A 17,018-nucleotide genomic window follows, 5' to 3' on the forward strand; every position below is an offset into this window, starting at 1 on the left:
TTTCTTTATGACCAACCTGAGATTATTGCTTTTAGACCTTTTCTAATGTAAAGATTAAAAGCTTCATATTTCTTCCTGGGCACTGCTTTCAGCTATCAGAAATTTCGATATGTATTTTCATTTGCATTAAGTTCAAAATATTAATTGATTGGCACTGTGGTTTCTTCTTTGACTCATGGGTTATATGTAGGTTACATGCTTAATTTCTAAGTGTTTGAAGATTTTCCTTAGATCTTCTTTATTGCTAATACACGTATAATTCCACTGTGGTCCGAGAACTCTGCGTGATTTAGGTCTTTTTAACTTTGTTGAAGCTCATTTTATGGCTCTGGTATATGGTCTCCTTTGATGAATATTTAACATGAAACCAAGAAAATGATTTGCCTTCTGCTGGTGGGTGGGATTTGTTCAAATCTTCAACATCTTTACTGATATCCTGTCTCCTTGTTCTATAAATTGTCGAGAAAGCAACTGAAATCTCCAATCATAATTGTGGAATTTTCTATTTTTCTTTTCAGTTCTCTTGGTCTTTGCTCTGTTTACTTTGAAGCTCTGATGTTGGTGCATAGAGGCTTTCAAATTGTTATATTTTCTTCATGGACCCATTTATCATGACCTAATGGTGCCGTACGATTACATCTCTTATGCATGTAGTGTATTTTATTATATATGCAACAAATAGTATACATAATACACATTGTGTTGTATAATGATATGTAATCTCTTTATTCTGGTGGTGGTCAGTGTTTTGAAGTCTACTTTGATATTTAGATAGATGCAGTAGTTTTCTTTGGATCAGTGTCTCACAACGTGTCTTTTTTCGTCTTTTTACTCTTTGCCTATCTGTATCTTTACATTTGAAATTTAGACAGCACAGCGCACCTGCGTGGCTTAGTTGGCTAAGCATCCGACTTTGGCTCAGGTCATGATCTCACGGTTCGTGAATTTGAGCCCCGCGTCGGACTCTGTGCTGTCAGAGCCTGGAGGCTGCTTCCGATTCTGTGTCTCTGTCTCTCTCTGCCCCTCCGCTGCTCACGTTCTGTCTCTCAAAAATAAATACACGTTAAAAAAAATTAAAAAAAAAGTTTAGACAGCATATAGTTGGTTCTTGCTTTATTTTCCAGTCTGACAATCTGCCTTTTAATGTAGGGACTATTTATACTTAATATATTGAATTTATGTATTGGCACTTGCTTTCTTTTTCTTTTTTTATTTGAGAGAGAGAGAGAGAGAGAGAGAGAGAGAGAGAGAGAGAGAGAAAATCTTAAGCAGGCTCCACACTCAGTACAGAGTCCTATTCGGGGCTCGATCCCATGTCCCTGGGATACTACCTGAGAGTCTGATGCTCAACCGACTGAGCCACCCAGGCACCCTGGGACTTATTTTCCGCTTTTGTGGTCTCTTCTGTTCTCTCCTTTTCCTCTTTATTGCCTTTATCTATGTAAATTGAGTATTTTTTATTTCACTTTTCTACACTATTGCTTTATTAACTCTACCTTGTTGCTGTATTTTGCTAACAACTTCTGCTGCTTCATAGTAGTGTATGTGTATGATGTAGCAGTGATTTCTAGAAGCAGATTTCAAGTCAAGACATAAATACATTTTTAATTTTGATGGTGTTTTCCAATTGCTCCTTGATGGGGATTATAATATTCTGCATCTGTCTTCCAAGATGTGAGGATATCTTTTTCCCTGGTGAGGTCTTATTAAACTTCGACATTTCTACCTATCTGATTTCTCATCTATTTCCTTGCTCGTTTTATTTTATATTTCATTACATTTCATTTCATTTTTAAAGTAGACTCTATGCCCAATGTAGGGCTTGAACTCACAACCCTGAGATCAGGAGTCGCATGCCTTACCAAGTGAGCCAGCCAGGTTTCCCATCTCATCAATTTTCTGATGAGAAACAATGTATCAGTACAGTTCTATTTGCATTTTTCTTATTATAGGGATGTTGAACCTATTTTTATACCTCCACATACACTTTATACTTCTTTTCCCTGTAAAATATTTATTCATGTCCTTTGTCCATTTTTCTCTTGGTTTGTAATTTTTCTTCTTGATGTCCAGAAGCTCTTTACATATTAAGGCTCTAAACCCTTTGTGATAACAGTTGTAAATATTGTTACCTGAGTTCATCATTTATTTTTTGACTTCATTACTTTTTAACTTTCATTTTGAAGTGATTATGACTTTAAAAAGTTGTAAAATGGTACAGTGAGTTTGACTTCTTCAAATCGTGAGCTTCTATGACTCTAGTACAATATCAAAACCAAGAAATTGACATTGTTACAATATTGTTAAGTAGACTCCAGATCTTACTCTATTTTCATCAGTTTTACACGCACTCATTTGTGTGTGTGTGTGTGTGTGTGTGTGTGTGTGTGTGTATCTCTATACAATTTGATCTCTTGTATAGGTTCATGTAACCACCATCACAATCAATATATATCTTGATCGTGTTCAATCGGTATCTTGTATCCGTTTAATCAATGCACAGAAAATCCTTCAGGATCTCCCTGCATAGCTGTGCCCACCCCTCTGTCTTGTCCCCAGCAGCCACGAGTGTCCTCTGCCTCCATACATTTCTCATTTTGAGCTGTAATTATATATAAATTACATTATGTACAATTATACAGCATTTAGATAAATTTATGTGAGGTCACATGAGGTGAATTACATAGACTGTAACCTTAGGAGGTTGGTTTGTTGTTTTCCACTGAGCGTGATGCTCTTAAGGTCTGTCTGTCTGTGTTGTTCCATGTGCCATTGGTCCATCCTTATTGCTGAAGAGCATTTCAACTTAGGTTTCCATAGAAGTTTTTGTCTTTTTTTTTAACAGTTATTTTACTGGTAGTTCTTTTTAAATGTTTATGCATTTATTTTGAGAGAGAGAGGGAGAGTGTGTGTGTGTGTGTGTGTGTGTGTGCTTTTGGGCTCATGTCTGTGCAAGCAGGGGGAGGGCAGAGATCGAGAGAGAGAGAGAGAGCGAGACAGCGAGAATCCCAAGCAGGCTCCACACTGTCAGCATAGAGCCCGATGTGGGGCTCAATCTCACGACCATGACCCTGGGATCATGACTTGACCTGAAACCAAGAGTTGGATGTGTAACCAATGGAGCCACCCAGATGCCCCAGTAGTTTATTTGTTTGTTTGTCTATTATTTATTTATTTATTAAAAAATTTTTTTTAACCTTTATTTTTTTGAGACAGAGAGAGAGACAGAGCATGAATGGGGGAGGGTCAGAGAGAGAGGGAGACACAGAATCCGAAGCAGGCTCCAGGCTCTGAGCTGTCGGCACAGAGCCGGACGCGGGGCTCGAACTCACAGACCATGAGATCATGACCTGAGCCTGAGTTGGACACTCAACTGACTGAGCCTCCCAGGAGCCCCAATTATTATTATTTAGAGAGAGCATGCCCACAAACGGGGGCGGCGGAGGGAGCAGAGAGAGAGAGAGAGAGAGAGAGAGAGAGAGAATGCGCAAAGTGGGGCTCAAGCTCACCCCAAGCGGGGCTCACCCAATATGGGGCTCAAACGCACAAACCGTGACACTATGCCCTGAGTCAGAGTCAGACGCCTAACTACCCGGGTGCCCCGGGATCCTGTTTTAAAGGGGCTTTTCCGAGGGAGACACTGCTGGAGAAACACTGACTCCAGGGTCCCCTCGGTGGCTCTCAGTTTCCTCGTCAGAAACTAAGGGCTGGGCCTGAGCGCTTCTGCTGCTTCTGATGCACTGAGGCCCTTTCTGGAACCCGGTGAGCACCGCTGGAGGCCTCCTTTGGTTCCTGCTCCTCTGAGACGGTATTAGCAGTGGGAGGGCTGAGAGACAAGTTCCATCCCCTGGCAGGTGGCCTTTTCTTGAGTGTCATGACCCCCTGCCCCCCTCCCCTCCCCCCACTTCCTTCTATACCTCACAAGGTCAGGCATTCCTTGATAAGGGACCAAAGACAGACCTGGACTCAGGAAGGCACAACTTGCTGTCCACCCAAATCCTACTACAGTTTTGGGACTTCCCTGGGCCCGCTCGCACGCGCCCTCTCACACCTGCACACGTGCGCGTGCACACTCACACATCAGTGTTTAATCCTGGGATTTTCTATGTATTTTTCCCACCGTAAACACTTCTCATGATCTGGTCTTAGGGACAATCGAGGTACTTTTGAAATAACAATTGGAAAAAGAACATCCGACCAGCTCATTGTGACAGCGACACTTGCCTTGGAGTACAGCAGTGTGATACGGTGTGATTAATTCTGAGGGTTCCCAGCAGAGGTTCCAAGGGCCCCTTTATTTATTTATTTATTTATTTATTTATTTATTTATTTATTCGTTCGTTCATTCGTTCATTTAATTTTTAAACTTAAATTCAAGTTAGTTAACGCACAGCGTAGGATTGGTTTCAGGAGTAGATTTCAGCAATTTGTCACTTATCTATTAACACTCAGGGCTCATCCCAACAGGTGCCCTCTTTAATGCCTGTTACCCTTCTAGCCCATCCCCCCACCCCCATCAACCTCCCACTTTGTTCTCTGCATTTAAGAGTCTCTTATGGTTTGCCTCCCTCTCTCTCCCTTTTGATCTTATTTTCCCTTCCCTTCCCCTATGTTCATCGGTTGTCTTTCTCAGATTCCACATTGGAGTGAGATCATATGCTATCTGTCTTTCTCTGGCTGGCTTGCTTTACTGAGCATGATATATTCTAGTTCCATACAGTGGAATACTACTCAGCGATGAAAAAGAATGATGTCTTGCCATTTGTGACATCATGGATGGAACTGAGGGTCCTTGGAATCCTTTCATATGAGGCGATGACAGAAGTTATAAGTGCTTTCTTGTACTTGACCCCACTCGAGGTGAAGGCCACCCTTTAGGAGGTGAGGTTTCCGTGGAGCATGACAGAAGGTGACTGGTGACATTTAGCATGTGGCTGGGCCTGGCCCTGGCCCTGCTGTGTCACTGCATTGAGTTTCAGCAAATCCATGTAGATTCTCTGGGCCTCATTCTTCGTGTTTAAGTGGACTGTGCCCTGAAAGGCCCTGAATTGGTTTTACTCACGTGTCAGTGTTGTTGGATCTGTTCTGACCTCATGGCAGGTCAAATGACCGTGTCCGAGGGAGGGATCAGACACGCTTCGATATTATCAAAGCAGGCAGATTTACCTGGTGACAACTGTTACTTCGTGGTCACGGTGTTCTCTAATTTGCAAAGTGCAGGAATTGGGATTGAACGAAATCTCGTAAACTCTGTAACTCTCTAATCAGGAATAATGCCCCCCAGCTTCAATTTTTTTTCCTCCTGGATGTGCTAAATGTGATGGGACACCTGATCCCTTCAACACACTCCCAGCAGCTTGTGAAATGATTTCCTATTTTATTTTAAGTCTGTTGTGCCTTACCGATTAAAGATAAATTCCCACGGGGGGCGCCTGGGTGGCTCTGTCAGTTAAGCATCCTACTTCGGCTCAGGTCATGATCTCACGGTTCGTGAGTTCGAGTCCCACGTTGGCTCTGTGCTGTCAGCTCAGATCCTGCTTCAGATCCTCTGTCCTCCTCCCTCTCTGCCCCTCCCCTGCTCTCTCTCTCCCTCAAAAATAAAAAAAAAAATTAAAAATATAAAAAATAAAATAATAAACATTGAAAATGAAATGAAATGAAGTCAAATGAAATCAAAGGCAAATAAAAACCCAAAGAGGGGCGCCTGGGTTGATTGAGTGTCTGACTCTTGATCTCAGCTCAGGTCTTCATCTCAAGGTCATGAGTTCAGGCCCCACATTGGGCTCCACGCTGGGCGTGAAGCCTACTTAAAAAAACAAACAAACAAACCCAAGAAAATGTTTCTCACAAATGTGACAAAGGGATACTATGTTTAAAACCTAAGTGGACAGTGGACATCCCGATGGGAAATGGACAGCGGCCTGAATATCTGGCCCACCGCTGGCCCCCTTGGAAACGGGTCTCTGACTTCTGTCCTGGTGTCCACAGGGCATCGTGAACGTGGGCCTCAGCGACACCTCCCTGCCCCGCCTTGTAGAGCTGTCCTGCTCTCCAGGGGCGGAGGCCCCCCTTTCCACCTGGGGCAGAGGCCCCCCTTTCTACCCTGGACATCCCGCACCCTGCCTCTCCCCAAAGCCCCTTCTTCATGGTGCCCGAGGTTTGTTCTTTCAGACGTATAAGATGTGCAGACATGGAAATCACCACGTGGCCAGCCCTCGGTGTCTCTAGGGAATGGGGGGGGGGTCGCCCTGGGAGGGGCTGTCCCTCCGGGGTCAGCAATCAGCAGCCAGGTGTCAAAGCCTCGGAAGCACAGAAAATAAAGTGGGTGTGGCAGCACACCCCACACCGAGTCCTTTAAAGGCTCACAGGGATGTATGTGAGTCTGTCCATCTCCCTTTTTCTTTGTTTTCCTTTTTTTTAATGTTTATTTATTATTTTTGAAAGACAGCGAGACTGAGCATGAGCAAGGGAGGGGTAGAGAGAGAGGGAGACACAGAATCCGAAGCAGGCTCCAGGCTCTGAGCTGTCAACGCAGAGCCCGACTCGGGGCTCAAACTCATGAACTGTGAGATCGTGACCTGAGCCAAAGTCGGACGCTTAACTGACCAAGCCTCCCAGATACCCCTGATTTCTTCTTCTTCTTTTTTTTAATGTTTATTGATTTTTTGAGAGAGGGAGAGAGTGTGCACGCAAGCAGGGGAGGGACAGAGAGACAGGGAGACACAGAATCTGAAGCAGCTCCAGGCTCTGAGCTGTCGGCACAGAGACCGACGTGGGGCTCGATCCCACGAACCATGAGATATGACTTGAGCCGAAGTCAGACTCTCAACCGACTGAGCCCTCCAGGTGCCCCCACCTCCCTCTTTGGAAGCCTGCCTGTCCCTTCCACCTTGTCCTGGTGGACCCTACCTCCCCCCGCAACCAGAGGTCTCTTCTAGAATTGAAATGAGACCCCATTGTCCCTGGTGAAGCCTGTCCCAGTTCCCCCTGGTGCCCACACAGGGTCCTGCCCGTGACCGTCATGTGGCTGCATGTATCCACACCATAGGCTTCCCTCTCTCGTTCCCTTGTCTCTCCCCCTCTCCTCTCTGTCTGTCTCTGTCTCCCTGGCTGACCCCTCAGCCCCTTCCCATTTCTGGGCTTTTGCACGTGCTGTCTCCAGCCGATACGCCCCTGGACCCCAGTCTTTCCATCACTGGGCCATTTCGTCTTTCAGATGTCAGCCTGAGAGAACGGGAGAGGGGGCTTGGCCTCCCCTGGGCCTGCCTGAGTGCCCTCTGGACAGACTTTCCACCCCTTGCCCGGCGGCTCGCCCGGCTGGCTAAAGCACTACGGGGGGTGGGGCGTGCCTGCTCACCTCCCTCCCATGTCTTCCGCACTTGGGGCCTGGGCCGGTCATGGAGACACGGTCCCCAGCCCCTCTCACGGGGCGTGCTGAGAGAGGGAAACACGTGGGACCACCAGTAACCGTATACAGTGGCTGAGCGTCACAGATAACGGAGAGATTGATGACAACGTTCAAATTTTCAATTGGAAGGTCAAGGAGAGAGGGTGCTGCAGGGCAGGTGGGTGGAAGGGTACATGCGTGCCAGCTTGGTGGACGTCACGTGGGCACTCGGTGTCGAGCCCGCAAACCCCGAGGGAAGGGGGCCCCGTGCAGAATGATGTCCATGGTACTCATTCCACTTATTTCAAGTTCGTCCAGGTTCTGGGCTGCAGCTGGCCGGCCCGGGAAGGTCAACAACCTGGCCTTCCTGGAAGAGGTGCGGGAGCTCGCCGAGGAAGTTTACGACATGATGGACAAGGCAAAGATCTTACAGGAACTTTGGGCAGGAAGATCCAAGGGCCCAGGCAAGTCTGTCTCTGAGTGTCCACCCCCGACCCGGGCCCGGGCTGAGCGTGCCCCACGGAAGCTGAGGACCCAGAGTGCCCTTAAACGTCCTATTGAAACCCTAATTCCCCTTCCTGCCCCAGGGGGTGGGGCTTAGAAGGAGGTGCTCAGTACATGCTCTCTGATCGCTTACTGAACTAATATCTGAAATCTCTTTTATCGTAGATTCTTCTCATGGCTCCAGTTTTTTGGCAGTAAGTATTTTAACAAGAATTTGAAACTTAGTCTCCGGACACATAGTGGTTAAGTTCAAAGCACTGGTTTTTATTTTATTTTTCGAATACTTCTTTTTCTTTCTTTTTAAAAAAAATTTTTTTAATGTCTGTTTGTTTTTGAAGGTAAGAGAGCATGAGCCGGGGAGGGGCAGAGAGAGAGGGAGACACAGAATCCGAAACAGGGTCCAGGGTCTGAGCTGTCAGCTCAGCCCGACATGGGGCTCGAACCCACGAACCATAACATCATGACCTGAGCTGAAGTCAGATGGTTAACCAACTGAGCCACCCAGACACCCCATCTTCTTTTTCTTTTTTTAAGTAAACTCAACCCATAAGGTGGGTCTTGAACTCACAACCATGAGATCAAGAGTTGCACGTTCCACCGACAGAGCCCATTGGGCACCCTTGGAAACTTCTTTTTTTCTTTAACTTTATTTATTCATTTGGAGAAGAGAGTGTGAGTGGGGGAGGGGCAGAGAGAGAGAGAGAGAGAGAGAGAGAGAGAGAGAGAGAATCCCAAGCAGACTCTGTGCTGTCAACACAGAGCCAGACTCAGGGCTCGAACCCATGAACCGTGAGATCGTGCCCTGAGCCAAAGTCAAGAGTCGGATGCTCAACCAGCTGAGCCAGCCGTGCACCCCCAAACACTTCTTTCCAATGATTTGGTTCAAGGTTCAACTAGTCCAAGGTTAGGTTTTCACATCCTATGTAGAAGCCGTATGTGAGACAGCCAAAGTCAAGTTATGTTCTCAGGTGAGACTCTGGGCCTGGGGAGAGCAGAAGGTGAAGGTTGGGGCCCTCAGCAGTTGGCAGGTGACCCGGAACAGGTGGCTTTGTCAGATGGACTTGAAGTCCATCTGCTCTCAGGTTTGAGATGTGGGTGTTTGACACGTCCCTCTGACTCGCTCTGGGCACACACCCTGCAGGTAAAGGCACTAGTTTTGTCCCCAGGACATTTGACACTATCTGGATGCACTTTGGTTCCCCCCCCCGCCCCCCGCCCGCCAAGGGGGAGGGGTCTCAGGACGCCGAGACAAGCACCGTGAGCCTGTGGGAGACTCAGCCTCACTGTCTTCCTCCAGCTGCACTCCAGCCACCAGCGTAAGGGTGTGCAGTTGGCCCATTGAATTTCACGGGGCTTGGGTGTTTTTTTTTTTTTGAAGTTTATTTACTTATTTTTTGAGATGGAGAGAGTGAGTGAGCGGGGGAGGGGCAGAGAGAGAGGGAGAGAGGGAATCTCAAGCAGGCTCCGTGCTGTCAGAACAGAGCCCGAGTCAGGGCTCGATCCCACGACCCTGGGATCATGACCTGGGTGGAAACCAAGAGTCAGACGCTGAAGCGACTGAGCCCCCAAGCGTTCCAGAGCTTGGGTATTTTGTGATGACATGGGAGGAGAGGAAGGATCTGTCACACGAGGGCTATGGGGACAAGGCAGGAAGGTGGCCATGAAGACAGTGCAGGATGAGTGGGTGGGCGTCCTGGGAGGCCGGGGGGAGCAGCTGGACAGGGAGTATGTGGAATTGAACTCACTTTGGCATGGCAGTCACCACTCCAGCTTTAGCGGAAGGTAGGCCTGGGACAGGAAGTCTGTAGGAATCACAGTCCCGCCTACGTTGGGGATGGTGGCAGTGAGTCGCAAGCCAGGGCCTCCAGAGAGGGCAGGAGGTGGCTGGCTGGCTCGTCCTTCCCACAGAAGAGGCCCGGAGGCAGCCCACCCCTCCCCCCTGCCCTTCGCCAGGGGCGTGCAGCTGTTGGGGGTTTACTGAGAACAGCACCAGATGCCGTCGGAGGGTAGTTGTAAGGCTCCTCTGGGGGTGCGGGACCCTGGGCTGGGCCTGCTGAGGGCCGTGCGGGCGCAGAGCACAGACGTGGGTCTGTCCCCTCCCAGCTGCCACCGGGAGGAGGGTATGACTCCCCTGGGGGAGCCTGGTGGCTCCGGGATAATCTGGTTTTGGCTTTGCCATTGCTAGCGTGCAGTATGAGAAGCTCGGGCATCTAGAATGATCCCAAGTGTCTGTACCACGTGCCAGGTACGAATGGGTGCTTCTGGACAGAACCAGCCATCCTGTTAGAGTTGGAGTTTGCTTCCTGTTTTCCCCACATACCCTTTTCTCCTTTCAGTCCTGCCCTGCTGTTCCAACCTTCCCTGCTTTGGTCACAAGGCTAGTTTTTACTTATTTTTTAATTTTTACTTCTTTAGGTTTATTTATTTATTTATTTATCTATTGAGAGTGCGTGTGTGCGCGCACGTGGGAGGGGCGGAGAGAGAGAATCTCAAGCAGGCTCCACACTCAGCCTGGAGCCCGACTAGGGGCTCAGTCCCTCAAAATCACTGCCTGAGCCGAGACTGAGAGGCGGTCGGACGTTCAACCGACTGAGCCCCCCAGGTGCCTCACAAGGCTGGTTTTTAAAGCGGCTGGTTTATGCCTTCAGTGAGACGGATTCAATGTCACTTCACCACACCATTGCCTGGGGGGGAAACCCTTCCAACTTGCACCCACTGGAATGAACATCTTTAATGGTTTCCCTCCATGTTTCGTAAAGTTTCATTCTTTCTTTCTTTAGTCATCCCTGCACCCAACACGGGGCTCGAACTCACCACCCTGAGATGAAGAGTTGCCTGCTTTTCCAGCTGAGCCCTCTGAGCCCCCCTCATTTGTTTTTTGTTTTGTTTTGTTTTTTTAATCCAGAAGAAACATCTGGTCCGTGGTTTCTTATTCCCTGGCTGGTGTTGTCGAAAAATTCTTTTTTTTTTTCTTAAATTTTTTTTAATGTTTTTATTTATTTTTGCGACAGAGAGAGACAGAGCATGAGCAGGGGAGGGGCAGAGAGAGAGGGAGACACAGAATCAGAAGCAGGCTCCAAGCTCTGAGCTGTCAGCACAGAGCCCGATGCGGGGCTCGAACCCACAGACTGTGAGATCATGACCTGAGCCCAAGTCGGATGCTTAACCGACTGAGCCACCCAGGCGCCCCTCCTTATTTTTTTTAAGTTTATTTATTTATTTTGAGGGAGAGAGGGCACACGTGCACGCAGGGGAGGGGGAAAGACAGACAGAGAGAGAGAGAGAGAGAGAGAGAGAGAGAGAGAATCCCAAGCAGTGTCCACATGGTCAGCGTAGAGCCTGATGTGGGACGTGAACTCACGAACCGTGAGATCATGACCTGAGCTGAAATCAAGACTCGGACGCTTAACTGACTCACTCAGTGCCCCCTATTTTCACACTATTTAAACTCCTAACCCAACGGACAGATTTTCAAATCTTGTCTGTTCCAAATAGTGACATACCGGGCACGAGTCTCTACGGCCAAAGTTTTCAGCAGCCAGCCCAGCCCCACTGTTTGGAACAGTAAAAACACAGAAGAGGGAAATTCTTGGTATTGTTTTTCTGTCAGATGGATCTCAATAAGACAGAGGAGGTGATCTCGAAATTGGAAAAGCTCCACCAGCAGCCCCACATCTGGAATTTTCTACGTCTGCTGCCGAGACTGTATGCCCACGACACTGGCGTCGCAGACCGCATCCGCACGGGGATACGCCTCCTCCAGGCAGCTCTGAAGTAAGTGCAAGAGAAAAATCGAACCAATGACAGGTGTGTTGGGTCTTTTCTCCTCACCTTTTTCACAGGGAAATCTATATCTCTGGGAACATCTCTTGTTTGATACAAGAAAAAATCCAGGATCGTGGCGTCTTGAATTGGCTGGGACTCTCGCCTCCCTGTGGGTGCTCCTCGTCTACCTGTGTGAATATTTTATCAAGTGCAGTAATGTTGTCAGAGCCTACTCCCCCCCGATCGAAGCAATTTAACATTACATCATTAACGTTTCCTATATTCCTGTAGTTTTAATTGTTATTATTATTATTATGACGTAAAGATTTTATTTGTAAGTAATCTCCACACCCAATGTGGGCCTCGAACTCAATCCCAAGACCAAGAGTCACATGCTCCACTGATGGGCCAGCCAGGCACCCCTTTAAATGATCATTAAAAAAATTTTTTTTAACGTTTACTTATTTTTGGGAGACAGAGACAGAGCATGAACGGGGAGGGGTAGAGAGAGAGGGAGACACAGAATCCGAAGCAGGCTCCAGGCTCTGAGCTGTCAGCACAGAGCTCAACATGGGGCTCGAACCCATGAACCGTGAGATAGTGACCCGAGCCGAAGTTGGATGCTTCACCGACTGAGCCACCCAGGAGCCCCTCATCCCTCTTTTTAAAAGTTTATTTATTTATTTTGACAGAGGATTGGAAAATTCTAAATTTGGACACGGCTCTCCAAGTTGTTATGAAGGCGTATTTGTCAATGTAGGACAATGGAGCATATATTTGACAGTTTGTTGGTTTGATTTATAACTTTTGTATGTGAATAGAGTGGGTATGCTTCTACACGCATCCTTGCTCTAAGCCCTGAATGTGTTAGCACGGGCAGCGAGCGGGCTCTTTGGAGACAGAATTCCAAATTAGAGGTTACTGCTGAATGTTGTTGAACCCTATCAGCTCCGGCATTCATTTTACTCCTCTGTTTTGCTTTGGTGACACAATACCAAGAAAATCTGCATGAAGTGTATTCATTATACTTCAATGATTAAATAAACCCACAAAGAACAACTACCATTTAAAAAAAATTTTTTAAATGTTATTAATTTTGAGAGAGGGGGAGAGACAGAGAGAGAGAGAGTGCAAGCAGGGGAGGGGCAGAGAGAGAGGAAGACACAGAATCTGAAACAGGCTCCAGGCTCCGAGCTATCAGCACAGAGCCCGATGTGGGGCTCGAACTCACGGACCTTGAGATCATAACCTGAGATGAAGTTGGATGCTTAACCGACTGAGCCACCCAGATGCCCCAAGCTTGATTATTTGTAATTATACTTAATATATCCTTATAAAATGTAGATATTTAAAGAATAAAATCAGCACAATTTATATGTGGATTCCCTGAAGCCCCTTGTTCTGTGAAACAGGCTGGTGACCACTGATCGTGCCCCTGACTTATTCAGACCACAGGGGCACCCAGTGGGGGATGGGGTACGTGGTGTTCCAGGAGGGCACCTCCAAATTGTAAACGATGATCTGAACGTGAAGCAGCCCGCCTGCCTGTCCATTTGCTTTGCTGAGATGACAGCACTTTGGACCCTGGCCAGCTGTGCCAGGTGACCATTAGTCCCCAGCCCAGGGTGTGTAGGGTGGCATTTGAAGCCACGGTGAATGCCTGTGTGTCAGTGGTGGGCCACATCCCGCAAAGGGCTTTGACATGGCTGGCGGGCGTGAGTCGGTGCAGCCCCGTGTGCTGAGCTGGCTCACCTCCCTTTGCTTTTATTTTCGTTGCAGTTCCTTGGCAACTTTGGAAGATTTAGATTGGCTGCCGCTCGACCACAGGTTTTCCACTGTTTCCGAAATCACGCTGAATGTGACCCTTTCGATGCTGACGTTTCTGCAGGAGCAGGGAGCGGCCACCCCTGGTAGGTGGGCCTGAGAGCTCGTGGGAAAATTCGTTTCCCTAGTGAACTTTGTCGATAGCCAGCACAGAGCGGAGATGCTGTTCAAGAAACGACTTAATGAAAATGTCAAATGCCAAAGGATCCCATTGTTTCTGTTAAAAGGGAGAAGGAGACTGGAAATTTGGAACTCCGAACTGCATTTGACTTTCCACTGTTGAAATTCTGTGGCCATTGCTAATACATGGGCTAGTTTTGATTAGGAAATAGGTGATCTTAAGATTCTTTTTAAAAAGATGTTTATTTATTTTGAGAGCGAGTGAGCGACTGGGCAAGAGGGAGAGAGAGGGGGAGAATCCCAAGCAGGCTCCAGGCTCAGTGCAGAGTCCATGTAGGGCTTGATCCTTCAAAATCGTGACTTGAGCCGAAATCAAGAGTCGGACGCTCAACTGACGAGCCACGCAGGTGCCCCTAAAATTCTTTTCTTTGACGTCCTCTAAGGTTAGATCTATCCTTCGTTCTGCAATTTGAATCTTTCCTCTCTCCTCTGCTCCTATTTGGGAGAAATATTTGAAAAATAGTGAGGCTGGCGAGAAGAGGCAGGGGGATGTGGATTTGGAAAGCCCACGAGCTGAATGAACAAACCCCTTCTGCAGGGGAAGGGATGGAATTACTTGGCTCTATTCTTGACCCACGATATTCTTTCTTTCTTTTTTTCATTGAGTGTTTATTACACTTAGGGGTGCCTGGGTGGCTCGGTCTGTTGAGCATCTCGATTTCAGCTCGGGTCATGATCCCAGGATCGTGGGATCTGGCCCGCGTCGGGCTCTGTGCTGAGCATGGAGCCTGTTTGGGGTCCTCTCTCTCTCTCTCTCTCTCTTTTTCTCTCCCTCTCTCTCTCTCCTGTCTCTCCCTCTCTCCTCTCTCTCTCTGTCTCCTCTCTCTCGTCTCTCTCTTTGCCCCTCCCCTACTAGCACGTGTGTGCTCTTTCTCTCCCTCTCTCAAAAAGAAGTTTTTATTAGAAAAAGAATATTTATTTTATGTTGACAAATAAAATCGTATGTGTTTAAAGTGTACAGTGTGACAGTTTGAGACACGTGTACATCGTGTAGTTAGTACCACAATGGCATCAGCGAGCCCATCTATCACCTCCCATAGTTAGTTACCTTTTCTTTGGTGATAATACTTAACGATCTCTCAGCAAATTTCAAGTATACGATACACTGTTATTGATTAGAGTCATCTGGCTATACCTTAGGTCTCCAGAACTTACTCATCTTATAACTAAAAGTTTGCACCCTTTGACTGGTATCTCCCCATTTCCCCACCTCCCAGTCCCATAGGCACTATTCTGCTCTGTTTGGCGTATTACTTCCTGAATTGCCAACTGGACCTGAATATCTTACTTTTAGTTATCTTTTTCTCTTTCTCTACTTCTGTGTCTGTAAGGGAGATTCATGGAGCAAACTATGGAGTTATAATTTGTACATTTATCTATCTGTCATTCCTGTACCCATCCACACATTCATCCATTCACCCACCTGTCCACCAGGTAGATACCCAACCATCTATCCACACACCCATCCATCCATCCATCCTTCCATCCATCCATCCATCCATTCATCCACTCATTCTCCCCTACAGTAAATGCTTATGGAGTATGTTCTAGGAACCAAACACCATTCCATGAATGGGAATAAAAAACTGGATAATACATGGTTCTTGCAACAGGGAAGTCATGTTTAGTATAGGAGACAGATGTGCCAATGAAGAAAAAGCAAAACCCAGAGTAGGGATCTGCATCTTTCTCAGGAAAAGCATCAAGGAGAAGTTTTGAAGGATGAGTTCTACTTCACCAAAGACATGAGGAAGCATGGCCACGAAGAATTGTATGTGAAGTTCCCCGTGTATTTGATGTTCAGTGTTTCTGGGGTCGTGGGTGATGGTAGGAGGTGATCCAGAAAGAGACCCTGGGCCAGATCACAGAAAAACGCTGGATCAGCAGTCAGATATGCTTTGTGGAGAGATATTCCTGGCACAGATATGAAAGATAGGTTGGGGGCAGGCAGGTCTGGGGCCAGGAGCCCAGGTTCCTGTTCTCTGTCTGCCCCTAACTCTTGAAGTCTATCTCCTGACCTATGTAATGAGGTGGTTACACACAGATTTCTAGCCCTTCCAGACTTCTCTGGCTCCTTGGAACAACCCAACATGATGCCCTCCATCACCCCAGTCACACCCAGGTTTTTCCCTGTTGCTGGTGACTCAATGTAGGGAGACCCCTGCCCCCAAGGAGAGCTTCTCTGCAGCTCTGCAGAGTAATTCTGACACATTCTGAGAGCAGGAGAGATTAGTGGTTACAGCTCAGGGCTGGGGATCAGATCTGGGTTTGAGTCGTGACTAAATCGAGCAATGTGACCTTGCGTGGCTCTGGATGTCTGCTTCCTTACGCCCCCAAAGAGGATAATATTACTGCACCTGCCTGGTGTGTTGTGTACAACTCACCTGGCGAGGAAAATGCCCTCGATACGTAACAAATGCTAGCTTAAAAATCTCAGAACCAGACTTTGACCCCTTTTATGCAAAGACAGCCAGACGGAGAGTGAGGAGTCTTGGATGCCTGGGGTCTGGCTTTTTTCAACACCTTCCTAAAGTTCCCCGTGGCTGGGCCTGTTTTGTAGGTGGCAGGACTGGGCCTTTTCCGTTGACCCACAGCGTCACTTTAAGGGCACCGAGGGGTCACACACGTGAGAATGGTTTTGTGGTCCTTTGCACGTGTGGACACTGAGCAGACGCGTGTCGATCGCGGTCTGAAGTCGTCTCGCCACAGATTTCAGGTGGAGGCTCACCTCGGAACTTACAAGCTTTTGTGTTTGCCATCGTCAGGCCCCACCCACAGAAACTATGTCAAGCCTCAGGGGGCGGTGGGGAGTTCTTGGAATTATATTTCGGGCATGCCATTTCCAGGTGGAGTTGCGGGATCATTTGGGTACCTAATGAGTTTTATTTCTTTATTATTATTTATTTATTTAAATGTGTATTTATTTTTGGGGCGCCTGGGTGGCTCAGTCGGTTAAGTGGCCGACTTCGGCTCAGGTCATGATCTCACGGTCTGTGAGTTTGAGCTCTGTGTCGGGCTCTGTGCTGACAGCTCAGAGCCTGGAGCCTGTTTCAGATTCTGTGTCTCCCTCTCTCTCTGACCCTCCCCCATTCATGCTCTGTCTCTCTCTGTCTCAAAAATAAACGTTAAAAAAAAATTAAATGTGTATTTATTTTTGAGAGAGTACAAGTGGGGGAGGGCCAGAGAGAGAGGATGACAGAGGATCCGAAGTGGGGCCTGCGCTGACAGCACAGAGCCCGGCCGATGTGGGGGGCTCGAAGTCATGAACCGCGAGATCATTACTTGAGCTGGAGTCGGATGCTCAGCGGACTGAGCCCCCCAGGTGACTCCTAATGAGTTTTCTACCTTGATTAACTCT

At 47.6% G+C, this 17,018-nt stretch overlaps 1 protein-coding gene across 1 annotated transcript in view; it reads left to right on the plus strand.

Moving 5' to 3' along the window:
- The window catches only part of LOC144613854 (ATP-binding cassette sub-family A member 13-like), a 45,725-nt gene that overhangs the window by 12,748 nt on the left and 15,959 nt on the right, over positions 1 to 17,018 (plus strand). The window contains exons 2-6 of the mRNA XM_078435475.2: positions 5,989 to 6,157; positions 7,720 to 7,851; positions 8,057 to 8,085; positions 11,502 to 11,665; positions 13,436 to 13,566. Of these exons, the coding sequence (XP_078291601.2) occupies positions 5,989 to 6,157; positions 7,720 to 7,851; positions 8,057 to 8,085; positions 11,502 to 11,665; positions 13,436 to 13,566 (625 nt within the window). The remainder of the gene's footprint in view (positions 1 to 5,988; positions 6,158 to 7,719; positions 7,852 to 8,056; positions 8,086 to 11,501; positions 11,666 to 13,435; positions 13,567 to 17,018) is intronic.

The sequence above is a fragment of the Panthera onca genome, chromosome A2, assembly GCF_046562875.1.
Source record: "Panthera onca isolate mPanOnc1 chromosome A2, mPanOnc1 haplotype 2, whole genome shotgun sequence".
NCBI lineage: Eukaryota > Metazoa > Chordata > Mammalia > Carnivora > Felidae > Panthera > Panthera onca.